At 44.2% G+C, this 20,957-nt stretch overlaps 1 protein-coding gene across 1 annotated transcript in view; it reads left to right on the top strand.

The window, feature by feature from the left end:
• Positions 1-20,957, top strand: part of GALNT9 (polypeptide N-acetylgalactosaminyltransferase 9) — a 157,912-nt gene that overhangs the window by 68,235 nt on the left and 68,720 nt on the right. Inside the window, exons 5-6 of the mRNA XM_075718751.1 lie at positions 2,548-2,745; positions 13,334-13,451. Coding sequence (XP_075574866.1) covers positions 2,548-2,745; positions 13,334-13,451 — 316 coding nt within the window. The remainder of the gene's footprint in view (positions 1-2,547; positions 2,746-13,333; positions 13,452-20,957) is intronic.

The following is a 20,957-nucleotide window of genomic DNA, read 5'->3' as shown; positions in this document are numbered from 1 at the left end:
CTCATAAATATAATCTCGTATTAATAATGGAAGTGGCTTATCCTGATTTGGTGGGTCACATTGGCTTTTTATGTGGGTGCATGAGTGTGGCCTAAAGACTGTACGAATTGGCATTCTGGATCGGGTACTGCACTGTCCTGAATCTCTCTCAGTTGTTTCTTGTCTCTTCCACAGGAAAAAAAAAAAAAAAATCCTTTGAGTCTGGGGTGCAGTTCTTTAAATGCCGTGAAAAAAAAAAAGGGGGGGGGAAAAGAAACAACATATGATTCTGCTGACTAAGAAAACATTTTAAAACCAAAAAGGTACTTAAGAACCTGAGCTGAAATCACCATACCTCCTCTGGCCTGATGCACTTTCATGCTTCTGTGGAGGTCTTTGGAACCTTGCAGGGCTGGGCTTTGACAACAGAAGTACTGCACCAAAAATTGCAGGTGGCAGGCAGTAGTAAGAGAGACCTCAGGCCATTCCAGTCATGAGGGATGCATTGATTTATTCCCAGAATAAATCAAGTAGAGTAACAAAACAATACGTGAGATGAACATCTCTTTCATAAGCTTCCTGGCCAGGGGGAATTTCTGAAATTTGCAATGTCTTTCTTTTCTTCCCACCATGCTTGTGATCATCCTTTTTATTAAAATTTCCATGCTCTGTGTTATTGGCATCCAGCTGATAAATTCAAATGTCATTTTTCTAGAGGAATCCAAATAAAACTAGTTTAACTCTCTTTGACTTCTCTCCAAATGAAATGCTGTGACACCTTGTCTTTTTGTCAGTTATGCTCTTATTCTACATTGTTTTGTGATGGTTTATTTGCAGTAAGTAGCTCATCGTCAGTACTCCAGGGTTTCACTGAATCTATGTGCCCTTTTACTGATGTGGGAGGGGTAAAAAGAAGAGAAAGCAAGCAGTACACGACCTCATGTAAGCAATATGGAGTCTGTGTACACAAAAGAGAATATTTTGGCCATATTCAAGTACAGAGAAATTGCTGTCTGCTTACAGAAGAGATCAGAAAATTTATGATAGTTCAGATTGAGGCAGTGAAGATTGCAAATGGAGATTGAATTAATTTCATAACTTGTCCCTTTCTGTTGGCCTACACAAGAAAACACATGGTAACAAACTAAATATAACAAACAAAATATAAGGTAACAAACTTGAAACCACAAAGGAACAACTGCCTTTTAACCAACAACAAAAGGCAGATGAGAAAAGCTCAGTGTTCAAATCCTGCTACCTCTGTGAATCGCAGCAAACCGCCAGCCCCTTAAAGATACATGAGAGAGCTCTGCAAAATCTTCAAAGCTCATTTCAAGGGGAAACACAAAGGAGTGAACCAGTGGCCGTTTCTCATACTGCTTTGAGAAGTGCTTTCCACCCTTATGTAAGTCTGCTACCTCTTTGGATCAGTTTCTCTGTAAATTCAGAGCACCTTCAGACTGCCTTGGTCAGAAATGAATGTTTGCACGGAGGCTTTTTACTTTCTGGAAACACTTTGGGATGTAGCTTCTGTCAAAAGCACATTGATGTTTTAAAGCCTTTTGAAATGTTGGCACATTTCCTGCGGTTCGCTGCTTTTGCACCATCTGGCAATTGAAATCTTCTCATCGCCGAAGAGGTTTTAGAAGGCATAATGCAGCCACGCTTGTCACTCAAACCAGATCCGACGGGGTCAGTCCTTAGGAAACAAGATTAAAACCTCTGAGTAACCTTCGGATTCATTCGGTCCCTGGTGTGTGTTTTGTGCTTCAGGCCTTGTCAGCAAGCGCAGGTATTGAATCGCTACCAGGCGTTCTGGTGGGGTAGCCCTTAGGAGACCAACGATAGTGTCTCTCAACACTTGCCCGCTGCAAAATGGATTGGCAGTCTCCAGGCCTCAGAATAAGTGGTCGGTAAAGTTTTGTTTTGTTAGACTGCGGTACAGCTTCGTAAAGGCAGTAACTCGTGTGCTGTTGCTATGTGAAGTCACATCAAGCTCCGTACGTAGAGGTGCGTGGGCTCTAGTTTTGAACACGCGGTTCAAGTTCACATTGCAGCCCTTAGTAGGATAGCAGGATCTCTTTCATCTATGCTTTTATTTTTCCAGTGGACTCTGGCATGACGATTCTATGATTCTATGTGGTGAGGCACTGGAACAGGTTGTCCAGAGAGGTAGTGGAGGCCCCATTCCTGGAAACATTCAAGGTCAGGTTGGACAGGGCTCTGAGCAACCTGGACTAGTGGAAAGTGTCCCTGCCCATGGTGGGGAGTTGGAACTAGATGACCTTTAAGGTCCCTTCCAACCCAAACCGGTCTGTGATTCTGTGGTCTGTGTTTCTGTGTATGAGAAACAAAGGTATTTTGGATGTGACTACAAAGCACACCAAGCTCCAGCCTCTTCAGGGTGTGGCAGGGATCTGGATTCGATCCCGCTGTGTTGGGTTACAGGCTGCCGTCGCATGGGGTTACTGCTCGCGGTGTTAGAAAACTTGGTTTGATCCGACTGCAAAGCAGGGCCCGGGATTACCGGCTGGCTGTAAAACATTTTGCTGTTTTTATTGTTCTCAGGGTGGAACCTGCACTTACCCGCATCAAAGAAGATCGAAAGCGGATCATCTTACCAGCAATTGACAATATCAAGTACAACACTTTTGAAGTGCAGCAATACGCCAACGCAGCCCACGGCTATAACTGGGGCCTCTGGTGCATGTACATAATCCCGCCGCAGGACTGGCTCGATAAAGGGGATGAGTCGGCTCCCATCAGGTAAATCTCCCATGCGCTGTCTTTTCAGTACTTGCAACGTTTCTGTCTCAGCTGTCTGCCAAGGGGGGATTTAGGTGGAGCGAGGCCGTAGGCTTTCTACAGGGACAGCGAAATGAAACTGGAGAAAACAGATGGCTCGACAGGGCTATGGATGCGCGTGTCACATCTCGGAGCAGCACCGTGACGTACGTAGAGGTGCGTGGGCTCTAGTTTTGAACGCACGGTTCAAGTTCACATTGCAGCCCTTAGTAGGATAGCAGGATCTCTTTCATCTATGCTTTTATTTTTCCAGTGGACTCTGGCATGACGATTCTATGATTCTATGTGGTGAGGCACTGGAACAGGTTGTCCAGAGAGGTAGTAGAGGCCCCGTTCCTAGAAACATTCAAGGTCAGGTTGGACGGGGCTCTGAGCAACCTGGACTAGTGGAAAGTGTCCCTGCCCATGGTGGGGAGTTGGAACTAGATGACCTTTAAGGTCCCTTCCAACCCAAACCGGTCTGTGATTCTGTGGTCTGTGTTTCTGTGTATGAGAAACAAAGGTATTTTGGATGTGACTACAAAGAGGCTGGCTCCACTTTTGGTCTGTAGGCAGCACTCTTGGCCATCAGCGCAGGCCAGGGCTTCCCAGCAGCACTAGGAGTAGGAGATGTGTTAGCCTTGCCTCCTTGGAGAGTTGCTGTTTTTTTGGAGAACTTTGCGTATTTTCTGAGTTTTCCTCCTGGATGAATTTTAAAATGAAACTGGGCCATGTAGTCAGAGTGTCATGTTGTTTTTCTCTATAAGGGAACATTTTACCTTACAAAAATAGAATTTCCTAAGGAAATACCATTTCAGGAATTGTGATAGCGGTTTTGAGAATTGTTACAGCGGGAAAACAGGAACTGATAAGAAAGGGTCTGTCTCTCCCCTTCATTTGAAAACTCCTATCTTCTAGCCCTTCATCTCCAGGGCAGATGCTTGTCTGACAGCTCCTGTGAGATGCACGGTGCTGGGTGAAGGATACTGTTGTTAGCAACTGTTGAAATAAATGCTAAACAATATGAAGCCCAGGTGTGCACTTTAGGTTGCTCTGCCCTATTTTTGAGATTTCTTAGGAAGGGCACAAATTACCGCCTTAGAGTCATTTTGATGCCTATCAGGTTCATCCTGAAGTAAGCTAAAACTCTGTTGTATGGTCCCAACATAGGCTCTGGCAGAGGAGCTGCTCTACTTCCCTTCCAGTGTAGAGCTGGAGCTGTCAGGTTCCGAGAGGAGCAAGGTCCCAAGATCCAAGTGCTTCAAACAACGTCCCCAACTGAAAGGATCCAAGCAGTCTTTTGGAATTGAAAGGACGCGGACGAACTGTTCACATTTCTAAGGGACTGGTTGGATGGGGCCATCTGACAGGATCTGCCCCTCATACAGAGAGTAATGTTCCAATCCGTATTTGAACAAGTGTTGCAATTTGCTCTTAGGTTCATTCTCATGCCCTGTGGCTGCAAAACAGGGCTATACAGTCCCATTAACCTTATTTACCACAAGACAGCTCAGTCCTTCATCACTGACCCTTTGCTCAGCCTGAAACCTCAATAAGCAGGAAAGTAATTACTCAGGAAATCAGTTTTCCTGGATAACATGCCCAGCTCTCCTCACATTGTTTTAAAAGTGCAGGTGGTTTATATCTATTTCACTCAGCCCTGAGAAGCAGTTTATTGATGAAGGAAAATTAATCAGCCAAAGCTTTCATTCCTGAAATCAGGGTTTCAGTCTTTTATTCCTGAAAGGTTTTGTACACCTCATTACTTCCAGTTTATATGTGAAATCACTGTATTAATTTTCACACGAGCTGTTCTAGTATTTGAGTATCTTCCGACGACAATGATCACATCTCAGATAAGACTGAACTAAGAGGTTAAACCTCAGCAAGTTCCTTAGGCATGACTTTCAGTGGTGGTAGCTTGTGCATGCCCTGAAGTATGGAAGCTGCATCTGCAAAACTGTTTTGGAAATTCAACTACAGATCTTATTAACGGAGAATAAAGAATCTCATCTCTCTACTGCTGGGATAAGAGGCATTTTTTCAGCAATACTGGGTCTGATTTACCATGGGCTTTCCTCAGGTTCATGTTCAAGCTTTTGCCAGAGTTATACTGGTGCTGAGTTGGACTGATACAGAAATGAATAAGGTCCAAACTCAAGCACTGAGTAGCGCTGAAATCTGATGCACATAAGTAGCTGGCTCCTGAGAGCAGCGATTTTATTCTGAACCCGAGTGAAGAAACCCTCCAGTTCAAGAGTGCATGAACTGCCCAGGGACAGATGAGACAAGCAGCACAAGGAGGAGAGCGCCCAACCCTTGCTGGCAAATATCAGGAGCAGCGAGACATCGTGATTGCAAAAGTATCTCTCCCGCAAATTATGAATTACATGCCCTAAAAGGCAGAGATTTCAACGTCGAACCGTGAAGACTTGCCTGTCTCCCTGGGAACATGGGCTTTGGGAGGCAGGGATGTAGGAGAGCGCTTTGTAGCCACACCGCACTGGTTTCTGATGGGCCTCTGAAGCAGCAGCACCTGGATGGATTTGCTAAAGCGTTTGGCTGCGCTGTTGCGTTATGCCTGCCTATAGAAATACAACGCAGTTTTGTGGCTTTTAAGTGATACGCCAGTGTAATTATGGTAATAGAAAGAGCGAACGTGCGAGTGCTGTTGATGAAAAGAATCAGGAAGTCTGTACTTAGAATTGGGATTTGAAAGCACCCATGATGGGAACTGAGTAGCTGTAGAAAGTTTAAGGTATATTTTCAAAAGGAAGGGGAAGTTGGACTGGCACACAAACTTTTTCAAAAATCCCTGTAGCTTTGGTAGAGATGTTGGTTTTGTAACCAGCTTTCCAAGCCATGTAACTGCAACCATGATTTCTGTTTCAGCCCAGTTTGCAAGGCATGCAACCGCAGTGCTGGTGTTTGGATCCGTGTGTCTGTTCGGTGCATTCCTAAGATTGCTGTTCATCAGCATGAGAACTGCAAGTTCATTTAGTGCTTGCTGACACTGTCCCTCTTAAGGCTGCCTTTGACATCGTCTTCAGCAAATGGTTGGTTTGGGTTTTGTCTCTCTGTGTGTTTTGTAAAAGAAAAGGCTAATAACCCCGTGAGTGGTTTTGTGGTTAGCGTAGCTGAATACTCCCTCCCAGATGTCCAAAGGGATTAAAGATTTTCAGTGTTAAAAAAAAATGCGTACCCTGGTATCAGTGAGGATCAGAGCCCTGGCATTTCTGATGTTTGCATTGTTTGAATAAATATCATCGATCTGCGGAATTGGGTGAGACATTTAGAAAGTAGAGTCCAATTCCTGGTTTCTTCTGGGATTACACAACAGATGTGCTTACTTCTTATCTCAGAAGTTTTCTGTTTGAAGCCAGATCCTCTGCTTTCTTGAGCACTAACGGTGGTGTGATCCTACTCAGAGCCTTGCTGGGAAGGAGCAGGAGCTGTCAGTGGGGCACCGTATAGGCAGTCATGTCAAGTGCACACCATAAAACGTCAGATCAGCTGTTGTGGTCCAAGGGACAACGGGGATGTGGCCTTGAAGTGCAAACAAAGGTAAAGAAATAGCAAGAACAAAGTGTCAGATTTTGTAAAGATTTCTGATACGGTTTTAAGTCCGTGCTTTTTTTTTTTTTTTCCCCCACGTTAATACTCTGAAATTCAGAACAATTGATGTTCCCCGAATTGGCTTCTAGCAGGCAATCCATTTTGCATGTTTGACATTTGAGATCTAAGATGTCTCTTACGTGACAATTGAAATGAGGATTGCTGTTTTGACACGCTGTGTCCATCACGTCATTTTCCATTCGTGTTCCGGAGAACACGCTGCCCAAAAGCGTCCTTATCATCTGGCAACAAACTGTGTATCAAAGGATCCTGTTTCAGAGGGTTTCTAATGGATTTGACTATGCATTGAAACGAGCTGGGTTGGGTTTTTTTTTTCTGCATGCAGAAGATACTACTGGGTTTTGGAACAGCAAGGAAGGTTTCTGGTATCCCGAGCTCTGGCTCGTCTTCCCTCACCTGCCGTGCTTATGATGGACTGCTCTGTGTTTGATTTCTTGATCAGCAGCCACTAACATTAGAGTCATTAGTCAGCCTCGCTCAGCCAAGCGCTGCGCAGCTTTCCATTTTATCTTCCTCCAGCAGCAGTGGTGCGTTTCATCGTTGCATATGTTCTCACTTATTGCGTTAATACGCCGTAGCTTGGTACCAGTAGGAACGTGTATGCACAGGCGCTGAAGCAGCCACTCGGGAAAGCACGCGTGTCTCGCTCGCGTATATACATTAGCGCCTGATATGCCCGCAGTGAAGCGGTTTGTGCTGCCTGCTTTTGCTGGGAGCGTGTGCGCCCTTCTCACGTGCAAGCCGGGCGCCATGCTGGTCTGTCGGAGCGGCGGTGATGCAGCCACGTTGGGTCTTTGCCGCTCTGGGAAGAAATCCATCTATGTACCTGAGCTTAGGAAGGGGATCATCGATAAAGTCTTTCAGGATAAACCATTGTCGTGGTTCAGCTCCAGGCAGCAGCTCAGCACCACGCAGCCGCTCGCTCACTGCCCCTGCCCCGGTGGGATGGGGGAGAGAATTGGAGGAGTAAGAGTGAAAAAAACCACTCCTGGGGTGAGATAAGAACAGTTTAATAATTGAAATAAAGTAAAATAGTAATGATAATAATAACAATATACAGTAATGATGATAATAATAACAATATCCAAAGCAAGTGATGCCCAATGCAATTGCTCACCACCCGCCAACCAATGCCCAGCCAGTTCCCGAGCAGTGGTCGCCGCTCCCCACGGATGCCCCACAGAGGTACGTTTTTTGGAACAGGCAGGATACCCGTCAGGACCCGGACAAATAAAAAAGAAACTGCTCTGTTACAGGCTCCTGTGAACCAGCAACTGAAAAGATGCCCATAATTAATCAATAAACAGTCACCGGTTTTATTATTGCATAACAGCATGGTTGTCCCAGTTTCAGCTGGGATAGAGTTAATTTTCTTCCTAGCAGCAGGCACAGTGCTGTGGTTTGGATTTAGCAGCAGAAGAATGCTGATAACACGCTGATGGTTTAGTTGTTGCTCAGTACTGCTTGTGCCAGGCAAGGACTTTTCAGCTTCCCATGCTCTCCAGGTGCACAAGAAGCTGGGAGGGGGCACAGCCAGCAGAGTTGATCCCAACTGCCCCAAGGGCCATTCCATACCATACGGCGTCATGGGCAGTATGGAAACTGGGGGGGTTGGCCGGGGAGCAGCGGTCGCTGCTCGGGGACGGGCTGGGCATCGGTCGGCGGGTGGTGAGTAATTGCATTGGGCATCACTTGCTTTGGATATTGTTGTTATTATTATTATTATATTGTTATTATTATTATTTTACTTTATTTTATTTCAATTATTAAACTGTTCTTATCTCACACCAGGAGTGGTTTTTTTCACTCTCACTCCTCCGATTCTCTCCCCACCCCACCAGGGCAGGGGCAGCAAGCGATGGCTGTGTGGTACTGAGCTGCTGCCTGGGGCTGAACCACGACAACTACTCTGTGCTGCATTTTAAGGTTTTAGCCACAAAAACCATTTTGCTGTGTTTCCCACGTTATCCTTTGAGTGCTGCTGTTGATTATAATTAATGCTTATAACAGCCTCAGCTGTGTCAAAGAATATTCCACAGATCAATTAAGTATCCCAACACCTTCAAGGTGCTGGTAAAAAATAGTACACCTCTAATTGCTATTTTGTGATACCCTCCTTCTAAAAATGTCACTGTTTTACTAGAAAGCGCGTGACTTAAGGAAAAAAGTCCTTTTATATGAAGCAGGTGTGGTTTAGGTTAATAAATTTTACTCTGAAGCTGAGAAGCGCTAAGGGCACGCACCTTCTCGTTGGCTGGCCCTTAGCCTAGCGAGCAGTGTTTAAGACGTGCTAACGCAGTTGCTTTTGCTCATAAATCCATTTCTGATTTTCAGAGGAAGCCTTTGCGGCCCTGTACTAGAAGTGGTAGATATACTGGAGTTTTTCAGGTACTGGAAAAACCCAGCGATGACAGCCAAGTGCGGGTCTCATGATTTTTAGGGGGCAGGTTGGGTTTTTTTCCAAAAGTGTTTGCAACATGTCAGTGTAACATGGTAGTTCAGTATAAAATTATCCACGTCTGTGCCTGAAGTGCTTTTAGAAGTGAATCTTAGGCTTTCAAGCTGCTGAAGCAGCTCTCAGGCTTTTACCCGGTATTATCATGTGTGCTTCGCAGGTGGAGGAACAGGGGCAGAGGGAGGTGACCCGCGGAAGGCCAGGCGAATGGCAGGGCTGGGAGCAGAGCCAGGGGCCCGCGGCTCGCAGCCCCGGCACCCGCTCGTGGGCTCTGCGTTCGCATTACGTTTAGTTTACGGTCGGGTCACTCAAAACACAGGGAAGTTCAGGGCCTGGGCTTGATGAGGACCGAATGCCCAAAACTCTGATGGAAGTGCCGAACATGCAGCATGCAGAAAATTCAACATTCGGCACCGCAGGCAGGTTCTTCCGTCGCGTCAGGATGCGGCCGGGGCAGAGCCGCAGGCTTCCCATTTCGGCTCCTGGGGTTGCGGCCGTGCCGCTGTGCAGAGGAGCAGTGGCTGCAGGCAGCCGAATTCAGGTAGAGAAAGACACTGACAATTTGGGACTGGCTTCTCTGAAAAGCTGGATGTGGTTCCTTCTGCCATTGCGCTGCTACTGATGCTCGTTCCCGAAAACATTTTTTTTTTTTTTTTTTTTCTGAATAAGCCATGAAGGCTTGTGGAGTCTGTATTTGAATGTATCTAATGAGAAGAAATAAAACCCAGACGAGAGAGAGGGAGTTGCAAAAGCAGCCCTCAGTGGCATTCGCCTGTGAGTGATGATTATGTAGTTGCATCTGAAATATATTTCCCACCCCCATTCAATTAACAAGTCAGTGTTTTAATGGACAGAGCTGACAGCTGCAAAAATCCATCCCCCAGAGAGAGAGATTCCAGCACCTGAGAGCAGTCTGCAAAGCCTGGCGGTACCGTTCCTCATTAGGAAGGAAGGAGAAAATGTCCTCATGGGAGCATCCTACCGCTGTAAGGAGCTGCCTCCGGAGGATCTGGGGGGGCGGGGCTGCAAGGAGAATGAGTCTAATTCCAAACTAGCAGCTCAGATTTGCAAAGCAGTGATGCTCTGGCCTTCATCCTGTGAAGCCTCTGTTTAGCTTTAAATGCATAAAAAGGAAAATGAAGAAAGTGGCATGTGTTCCTTCCCCCCCACCTCCTTCCCTTTTTTATCATGGTTAATACCTAAGAAATACCTAAATATTCCCCTCAAAGGCTTATTTCATTTCAGAGCTACTGAATTCCCTTTTCTTGCTCATGTCCTTCTTTTATTTCAGTTTCTAGACCAAATTTATTCCTTGGCAGCCTAAAGTACGGTTTTCAGCGATGCGGGATGTGACGGTGGGATATATATAGGATATGTCTGGCCCTGCGTACAGGAGAGCTCTCAGCCGTTTTAGGCAAGTCTGTGTTCAGGCATGGCTCTGGGAACTATGAGCAGGAAGATGCATTTCACCAAATAACTGGAATTTATAAATGCCATCCATCTTGCTAAGATCGTGGTGTATAAGTACACACATCCACAGGAGATGGATGTGTCCAGCCAGGAGTACCCAGGACCATGCAGGGTGTTCATAGAGCTCCGAGACCACTTCTAACTAGAGACCGATGCGACGGAAAGTCTTCACAGATAACAGCACCGAACGGAAAAGTGCTGGAATTTCTCGCACACACAAAAGGGGGACTGTGGGGTGCGGGAGAGGTCCAAGCACTGCGGGTGCTGGTGGTGACCCTGCTGCAGTTTCTTTGTAGGGTTTGTGACATCTGACCTCGGTTTCCTCCAGCCTTTTTGACTGAATGGGTGCCGGAATCTGGCTGAGAGCCCCACTTCAGTCCAAAGTCACCCGTGAAAGCCAGAGGTTTGCCTTTGTAACCGCCATTGAGTCTTGTCCCCCCAGCTCACGGTCCAGGGAATGCATCTCACTCTGTAAGGGCAGAATGTGAGAGTTAATCAAGCTATTTCAACTTCTTTGTCAGAAACAGTGCCGATCAAATGTGTTTCTATCAAGCGCTGCCTTTTTCAATTATGCAGGGAAAACATGAGAAGGATAGTGTGCACTGCAGTATAGGCTTGTAATGATCTGAGAGGTTGCAATAGCTTTCAAACTGAGAAAAAGTGCAAGGGAGAGATGCTGAAGCGGTACCAGTAATGTGAGTGCTACAGCAGAATCCATTACAGATAAGTAATAGCAGTGCTTCAGCAAATGAACCTTTTCAAGGGTACCAAATAGTTCCTGCCATAGGTTGGACTGTGTTCTGCAATGTCGGGATACGCATTAGGCCCAGGAGCAAAGAATTGTTTTATCTAACCATATCTTGGCCATTTGTTTGAAGCCTTTTTAACCTCCTGCTGTAGAAACGGTGAACTGCTGATGAGAAAAAGGACCTGATGTGATAACGCTGTTCTAGCAGCCACCTGCTGCTACCAGTGGGTTCCACTAATACATGGGTAAAAAATGTGTTCATTTTCCTGGCCAGGGCAGTTTTTCACATGTGAATGAAACTGCCTCATGAACATGTTTCCCGGACGTCATGGGCAAATACCTTGTGAATTGCTTTCCGTACAAATTGAAGAAACATGCAGGTATCCGGGACAAGAGAGACTTGGATATTAGGAGAAATTTCTTCACGGAAAGAGTGGTCAAGCATTGGAACGGGCTGCCCAGAGAGGTGGGGGAGTGTCCAAAAAAATGTGTGGACGTGGCACTTTGGGACATGGTTTAGTGGGCATGGTGGGGTTGGGTTTACGGTTGGACTGATGATCTTAGAGGTCCTTTCCAACTTTAGTGATTCCTAGTTTTACTTGCATTAAAAAATAATCCAGCCACCAAGCCAGAAACATGAAATTATTACTCTACCCTTAATTGGTTTAGTGGTGGACTCGGCAGTGTGAGGTTTATGGTTGGACTGGATGATCTTCAAGGTCTTTTCCAACCTAAACTATCCTATGATTCTGTGATTCATAGTGACAGTACAACATCAGTGCATTACTACAAAGAAGACTTCTTAAAATAGCTGTTAGACCTTTTCCATCATCTTTGTTTCTATAGGGCATTTTCATGGTGTGTATATATATAAGCTTGAGACATAGAGCATTCTCTCTTCTACTAGAAAATAGAAAATTGGCATAAACTAGAATTTTCCTGATGTCTTTTTACAATAGCACTGTTAGGAATAATGCTGTATCTGCCAGATGGTCCAAAATCACCTCCCTTTCAGTGGAAGAGGGAGCACAGCTCATTCTCATTCTTCTAGGTCAGCTCCAAGAGTGTTCAGTTTCTCAACTGATTTTACAGTTTCCCTGGTTCAGCAGTCTGGTCTGTTGGGATCCCACTAAAAAGGGGGTGTTCTTTCCCCAGGGCCTGGGCCTGGGCACGTCCAGTAGATCAGACTGCAGGATGACTACCCGTGATCTTGCAGTAGGCACTGTGCAACCTGCAGGTGAATTGCAAGTCCAACGTGGAGCTGCAGGCTCTTGTTTCTCCAGCTTGAAGTTAGTCAAGTTTACGTTTTTAAATTGTGGGCTACAGTAGCAAAACCTAGCTCCTACCCTGAATTTTAAAGAGGCAGGTGTTGTGACCAGTACAGAGATGCAGAGAAAGCGTGGACAAATGGAACTAGGAAATGTTGCTAGCTTGTACTGCATTGAAATAATGCTTGCGTTCGTATGGTAAATGATCTCAAATTTGTTGTTGTGTAGTGCTGCTTAGTGACAGGTTTTGGATTGCTTTGTAAAGGTGAGCAGAACCATAGTTTTACAAATAAAGAAACTGATGCTCAGAGGAGGAAAATAATTTATCTGAAATCACCCAGTTGGTCACTGGCAGATCTGAGGACAGTCTCTTCATCTGAAAATTTTTCCTTTTCTAAAGACTGACCTCGGCAAACATAGAAATATTAATCATGAAACAGCTTCACAAAGGCTGAAAGTTAGCTGCTAGAGTTGAGTCCAGGAAGTCCTTTGCCAAACTTCACACCCGATTGATCCGCGGCTCTTGACGTGCACTTACTTTTAATATGTGGGTAAGGGGACTCCTCATTTCTGACAAAGCTTATGGGGATTTTTGTGTATTAATCTTCGAATAAAGTGTTGTCTCGTTCTTGTGCTACTCTGTGTGGTGGTGAACTTCAGCTCCGGCACAGAGGTTGTGTCTATAAAACAAAAGGAAGAACAGCCCGATGCTTCACTTATATGCACGGAGTACTTGACTGCACATGCTGTGCCTGCCTCACAGACAGCTGGTCCAAGTGTGTCTGGCAGTGTGTTAGTTATTTGGGTGGCTCTGGTCCCACAAGGTCCTCTGTCCATTGGGGGATGAAGTGCAATGTGATTGCACGCTAATAGATACATTTAAAACATAAACTTGAAGACTAAGAACGGTTTCGTCTGTGTAAATTTGTTATGAGTTGCATTCTGTAGTAGCTGATAAATGACTTAATTTTTTTCTTTAATCTCTCTGTGCAGGACACCAGCCATGATCGGATGCTCGTTTGTAGTGGACCGAGAGTATTTTGGTGAGATTGGCTTGCTTGACCCTGGCATGGAGGTCTATGGAGGAGAAAACATTGAATTAGGCATGAGGGTGAGTAGCAAAGAAGAGACTCTGTGCCTTGCCCATTTGCAAAGAAAGACGGGGAGCCTGTGGCCCAACAGAATTGCTTTCTGACTGATAGTCTATTACGCTGAAGTAATTGATATTGCAACACTATCTGGAACTGACAGTCCCAGTAAATGAATGTTCCTGGCCTTACTGGCCTTGAGAGAACTGATAACAGTCAGAAATATGGTTTATTGGTTCATTCTGTCAGTGTCTGAACCCAATGAGACAGATTTTCCCCTTTCCCAGTAGCTCTTCTTGTGCAAACAGCTACACCGAGTTTTCATGCCTGGATGATGTTGTATGCTCGTGGCCTAGCAGATGCAGCCAACAGAAAACTCAGGACAGGCTGGTAGAAGCCAGTTGTAATGTTCTACGTACAACGCGTGATGAATGCTGTGGTATTTTAAAACTTTAAATGTCCTCCTTATAGCATAAGGACTGCAGGGTACAGCTATTCGATCCTGTTGGATAGGTCAGTGCAAAGTGTGGAGAGATGACTTTGGGACAGCATCAGCCCACCCGGTGCTTCTGGACCTATAGGAGGAGGTTGGATACTTGTGCTCCTTTGCCCTTGATTTCAAGGTGGTGCTTGCCAGCAAGTCCTTCTGAAGTCCAAGGAACATGTCTTTGCCTAGCGCTTGAAAATTAGGCCACTTAATGTTGCGTGAACACGGTTTCCTCATTATAAAGCTGCCCGTTTAATTATTTTCCCCTTACTCTTTATTCCCTGCTTCGCAGTAACGCGTCCCTGGTGCATGTAATGTGCTCATTAAAGCATATATTCTGCTCATGGTGAAACACTAAACATCAAATTAGTCCATTCTTTATCTGACTCTTTTTTTCTAAAATGGCTACAAACTCCTTCACACCAGTGGGCTGAGGAAGAAGGTCATTGCAGCAAGAGTTTATTTTCACATATGGGTGTGTGTTTATTATTCCAGCATCGCAAGAGGGATAGGGTTTGTAATGGGACCGTGTGAATACACTGCTTATACTTTAAGGTTCAGAATTCACATAGGGGACAGAAAAACTGCTACCACAAATCATCCAATTTTCCTTAAGAGGGTCAGGCTATTACCAGGATTGTGTGAGCTTTCCTTTATCATTGTGCAGGGCTTTGAGCTGTTTGAAACTTTTTCCACATGGCTGCCCCCAGAATAGATTGAACGCTCTGGCAAAACTCTGGCATAGCTGATGAATAAGCCGCCTAAGAAATCTGAAAGCTGTCGCTCTTCCTTAGACGAGAAGAACTTGCTGAGTACGATTAAGGCTCCTGGTAAACAGAGGCAAAGGTTTTAATAGGATTATGAAATGGCACTTGCTTGAAGAGACAAGGATTTGAAGTGAGCGAGGACAAGTTTTCAGGGGTAGGGAACCTCTTAAAGTCTGCAGAAACCTAGGATCTAGAAACCAGCTCTCATTCTTTGGGGTTTTGGGGGGCTGGGGTCTTTTTGCCCTATGAAGAATAATTAACCCTACTGTTTGAAAAAGGCTTTATGAAAGTAGAGGAGTATGAGTGAGTTCATTCTTAAGCTGTGTGTCCATAGCAAGGATCTGTTACTCTGTGTGGGGTTGCTACTCTCCCCGTAATTGGTTTAGTGTGGGCTTGGTAGTGTAGGTTAATGGTTGGACTGGATGATCTTAAAGGTCTTTTCCAACCTAAACGATTCGATGATTCTATGATTCTGTCTATGAGCCTGGATCTGGCATGGTAAGGAATGTACAGTGCCTGCCTCCTAATTTGCAAGTCCTACGCATGATCCCCTCCTGCCTGTCTTTCAAAGCTGTCGGAAACTAGCAGCGGGGAAAAATACAGAGGAACCTTCTCCCTTCCCTCTAGGATATTGGTAAAATCACTACAAATTGACAAAGTCTGGGGGGGTTTTAACTCCAAAATCTCAAAGTAAGTTGCAAAAAATCATTCCTTTCCCAAGGCCCGGTTCACTGACGCACGCGGGGATATTTGGCATATCCCCGACACCTGCACAGAGGGATGCTGTCGCCCATGTGTGACTCTGCTTGTGTGCAGCAATGAAAGACAGAAAAGGGAAGGAATAAATGAATGAACAAGTAAAGAGCAAGAAATAGTATAAGAATAAATAATAAAATGGTGGGGAAGTGGTGGTACATGTTTGGCTGAAAACAGTCCCTATTTAAAATAGCTGTAACAGTAATCCTTTAAACTTTTTTGCAAACTATTATCATGTCACTGCTAAAAGAAAAGGGATTAGGCTTGGAGTGTCTGAATTAGATTACATTGCATCTAATGAACCCTCATTTAAATTGTTTTAATAAAGCGAAATAGGAAAAGTCAGTGAAACTAATGAGCTGATTTGGGAGGATACTTTTTGATAACCCAGCTAATCCCCCTTAAATCTATTGTTTATTAAAATATCATCATCTTGGGTATTCCACTATTGGCTTTTCCCTTTTCTAAATTCTGTAGATGGAATATTTAAATAATTAACCTAAGTGATTTTCTGTATTGAGTAAGCAGTGCATAAACTGACTGGGGCTACCACATCTATTGAAAATATTTAGGGCTCTGCAGCTCTTTTTTTAACTCGTATTATTTTTTTGTGTAAACTTCGTACTGGTTAGAGCCGCGACATTCTCCTAATGGGGTAGCTTTGCGGTGAAGCCAGTGTCTGTTTGCCAAGCTAGGGAGATTCGGGTTTGGTTGAGGAAAAGCACCAGCTGTTCTGGGAAATAAAAGGGAGATGGACATGATTGCAGGCTTGTGATAGAAAGGAAATAGATGGACCCTTATATAATGTGGTCTTGTACTGTATTTTTCAAAGATGACAGTTTCACCGAGAGATGGATAAATACAGGGCTGAATTCTGTTATGGACAAATGGTGCTATTCTCTTAGTGTTCACCAACCAGCTACTGAAGCTGATGGGAACTGTCTGTGAGCACCTAAAAGCTGATTTTAGCCGGGAATTTACAAAGTCAGACCGTGGCTGACTCCTACCTGGATGAGATGCTCTTCACAAGCACGGGCGATGGCTTGTTGGCTGCGTTCAGGCAAGCAACCACACCACTGCTCTGCCGCCTTGTATCCACGTGGGTCCAGTCAGCGGTGGACAGCACTGTTTTCATTTCAGCTGTGGTTCAGCTGTCCTTTTCCCAACCTGGGGACAGAGATGAAGAAAAATAACGGTACTTTCTCCTGCAGCAAAGCTGTGGATGTGTCTGTGCCTGAAGAAGATGCCCTAAACTCAGGGTAGATCATGTTCATCTTTGTTGCTCCTGGACAGCAAATGGTTTCTCTGACCTGTAGCACAGAGATGTCCCAATAGTAAGAGAAATTCAAGCAATGCTTGAATGTAGAGGAAAACAGGGATGCCTTTAAATGAGGGTCCCACATTATGACCCTGTAAGAAACTGCATGGTTTGCAAGCGTCATGTAAGTTCCCTTCCTACTGGGAGCTACAGACACACTTAATTATTTAGAAAAGGATCATATAAACATTAAAAGCCCAGTTTATGATTTGACCTAATACAAGCAGTTTATGATGCATCTTTTTATAGCGAGTCATTAATCACTGCACTGAGGATCTCTCTCTTCCTCTGGTGCACCGGTGATAAGATGAATGAATTACTGTTCTTTTTATTTTGTACCCATCAGCTGTAATGGTGGGTGGGAAGAGATCAAGCATTTATTTTAAAGGATGCTCTAGTACAAACTAAATTCTGATTCCGCCATTAAGAATCCAAACAAATTAAATAAAAGATATGTTGCCACATTGACAACTGAAAGCAAAACTTGTTCTCTTTTATGGCCAGCATCAACTGGCCATACTACTTTATTCTCAATAGCACTGTGCTATACCTTAAAGGATCAGCTGATGAATTCTTAGAGCTGCTCACTCAGAGATTTGGAAACACAAACAAACAAACAAACAACAACCCTCACCCCCCCCAAACTAATGACTTACCAAATTTGAGATATCTGAAAGAAACGTACTGTTTAAGAGGTCCTGCCAGAGAAATCAATTAGAGATGTCCCTAGGTACCAGTGTGACAAATTAACTCTATGGTGAATTCAAGTGATGGCTTAGTTCTCCAGCAGAGCTTAGCTCATGCCGCTGTGTCACAGGTAACTTTGGCCAGTTTTGGGAACTGGCCACAGCATAGCCCTGGGAACACGCAGTTCATCGGGACTGAAGAGAGTTGTCTGAAAACAGGATAAAGGCTCAGATCGTTTGCGCGCTCTGCTGTTGTGATTCCATTGCTAACGGGGGCCAAGCTGCCTGGCTAAAATCAAGCATGGGTTATGTCTATAGAAATGCGGTCCCACCTCTGGCCTTTGCAGAAATACTGTGTGCACTGTAAAAAAAATCAGGGTGCAGATTCACTGAAATCTCTTTATGAGGAAATAAAACTCGTTACCTAACAGACTTTCATACACAAGCAAATCATTATACTTTCCAAACTTACGCTATATGGCCCGGCTTTCCTTTCTTTACAAGATGAACTACATTTTCTCTGAACAGAAATGCAAATGGTAGATTGTTGAGCAGTGAATTCTTGACCTGATTTTATTACCTTTAGCTAAGGAGATTTAGATTCCTTTGAGCAGTCAGTGTTTTAAACGCAGATTCTAGGCTGGTATGCTGTAATAAAAATGTCACAAGGTTTATGTATAGGCAACTTTAATTCTGAATTCTGGACAATGCTTTTTACCCTGCGTGATTCATGAGGCCAGGCCCCTAGTCTTAGAGCGAAGAGGTAAGTAGGAACCCCATTCTGGAGATTTTCTCAAAATTTCAGGGTTTTTTCCAACATGCTATGGTAAAATACAAGTGAAAATTGTACAAAAATACAGGTTAATCAAAATGTCTTATTCCGGTAAATCCAAAAAGATTTCATTTTTATTTTGACCTTTCCCAAGCTGTAATTTTTAGTATAAATTAAATTCAGTTTCAAATGAAAACTTTTAAAAGAAAGCCTTTCTAGCTTGAAGACATTTAATCACTTAAATGACGTTAACAAAAATTCACAATTGCTGGCACCGGAAAATGTGGTGCACTCTGTCCTTAGATATGCCTGTTCACACCGGAGTGCGATAAATCAGCATTTTCAGCATGAAGTTAAATGCTATTAAAATGTTTCTGACCAGTTCTGCACTGAACTCTGCACTGCCTAAGCGAAATCCTAATAAGTGATGTAATCTACCGTTATTGGAAGTTACTCCGTTGCATAGGTTGCAAAGATCTCTGTGATAAATGTCCTCATTCTCACTCTCCAGATAAGCCGTGTAAGTAACGGTGTCCTCTTTTCCATCTCCAGTTTAATTTAGCTTTTTTATAGGCATTTCCTAAGGTAAAAGAATGTTAAGCTTGTAAAGTCAAGCATTAAGAAATCATGAAAGGATTGAATTCATGGTGCCCGGATTACATTAATTCGCAACTCTTTTCCCTCTTCAAAATAGGGATTGGAATAGTCTATTCTGTGGTGATGTGCATGTATGATGAGCCAGGTCCTCTGCCTGTCTGAATGTTCAGCATCTCTTAATTCCAGCAGAGTTTCATTGATTCAAACAGGATGAGATTAGGCTTGACATTTGTATAAAGCAGCAATGCGTTCGTCTGGAAAAGGAGACAGACTTAGTTGTAAGTGAAGACGCTCATGCAGGCATTAAATCCCAGGCTGCTGAACCGCAGAGCGTCCGCTCACCACGAATCACCGCTGTTCCCATCGCCAAAGTGTGCAGCTGCCAGACCCAGCAGCCTACATGGGGCGATAGCTACTAGATTACATTGGGTATTAGGAGAAATTTCTTCACGGGAAGAGTGGCCAAGCATTGGAACGGGCTGCCCAGAGAGGTGGTGGAGTCCCCATCCCTGGAGGGGTTCAAAAAACAGGCAGACGTGGCACTTGGGGACATGGTTTAGTGGGCATGGGGGTGTTGGGTTGATGGTTGGACTGATGATCTTAGAGGTCCTTTCCAACTTTAGTGATTCCTAGTTTTACTTGCATTAAAAAATAATCCAGCCACCAAGCCAGGAAACATGGAATTATTTATTACTCTGCCCTTAATTGGTTTAGTGGTGGACTCGGCAGTGTGAGGTTTATGGTTGGACCGGATGATCTTCAAGATCTTTTCCAACCTAAATGATTCTATGGTTCTATGATGAACAGCTTGGAGAAAGCTGTTAGCAGTCCTGGCTACTCTGGTCCTGGCTCTGTGGTTGTACCCTCCCAGTAACTGGTGCTCGTGCCTCGGTGCAGCGAACCGAAGAGATGCAGTGCTGTCAGCAAACAAGAAAACCATGAAAAAGCAGATGAAGAGGACAGGCTGAATTCCAGGGTGACAACCAGCGCCTGGTGCTGGGTTTCAAATGTCCGACATCAACCACATTTCAAACCAGAGGGTTTTTTGTGTAAAGGGTCTTCCCACACAAGAAAGAGGGGAATGCAAAAACAGCGTAAGGTGAAGCCAGACACCTAGAAGATGGCCCTTGGCCCCTTCCGACTAAGTTAGAGTACTTGGGTTTTTCTCCTACCAGATAATTTGTATAGTCTTAATTGTATTCTAAATGAGATGCATGATCTTGTTTCTGGGGAGAGAATCCAACTCCCTACCTGTCTGCAATTTCTTTGAATCACAGTGTGCTTTTTCTCCACCCCCCCCCCTTTTTTTTTTCCTTTTTATTAAATTGAAGATATCTGTAACCTTGAATGGAAAACAATGTTTTCATCAGAACATAGTGCAATGGTGCTCTAGCATGAAATTGCCAGCAAACTACAGGACTAGAGCTTGTGAATACCGTTAAAAACACTCTGTAAAGTGGGAGCATTGGAAATAGCTCAGAAAAGAGCATCTGGCCATTTGGCTTCAATATCACATCATGCTCCATCGAGTGTAACATTTTATGGTACAAACTCTTTCATGTACTAGGACATTATAAAAGCACGAGGCTGGAAATTTCAGAAAGAGATCAACAGCAAAAGAACTGAGGAAAGAAAATGCTTCCTTAGTCTTTGCTGCTTTCTTCTCAGCCACTTTCCTGCAGGTTTAATCTAAATCTAACACAGGTTCCTCTGCATGGCAAGTAGGAACTGAATGCGAGAGCGAGGAAAAATGCAAAGAAGTTGAGTGTGCTAATTGTGTTGAGATTGAAATAGCTTTCACTTGCCTAATGATGAATCTGAACCAAAATCCTAGAGATGAGCTACAGCTGGTCAGAAACTCTCTGGTACAACATATTTTCTATTGCAAAATAACAACTCATCCAAAACTCCGACTGTTCTGTAGAACTCTAAATCCTGATGCCGATTACTGAAAGCCTGGCTTGGGCTGTTGTGTACCCAGAGGTGCCCACCTGTTGGTCTTCAGCCAGGTGCCCAGTACACCTGGCAAAAGGTTTCTTTGAGTTTTTTGGAACCGTTTTGAATCTCTTTCAGAACTCTTAAAAAAAAAAAAAAAATATATATATATCTATATCAGTGGTGTGGAAAACATCTTTCCACTTGAAAA

The sequence above is a fragment of the Pelecanus crispus genome, chromosome 11, assembly GCF_030463565.1.
Source record: "Pelecanus crispus isolate bPelCri1 chromosome 11, bPelCri1.pri, whole genome shotgun sequence".
Lineage (NCBI taxonomy): Eukaryota > Metazoa > Chordata > Aves > Pelecaniformes > Pelecanidae > Pelecanus > Pelecanus crispus.
This window is presented reverse-complemented; position numbering and strand designations above follow the sequence as displayed.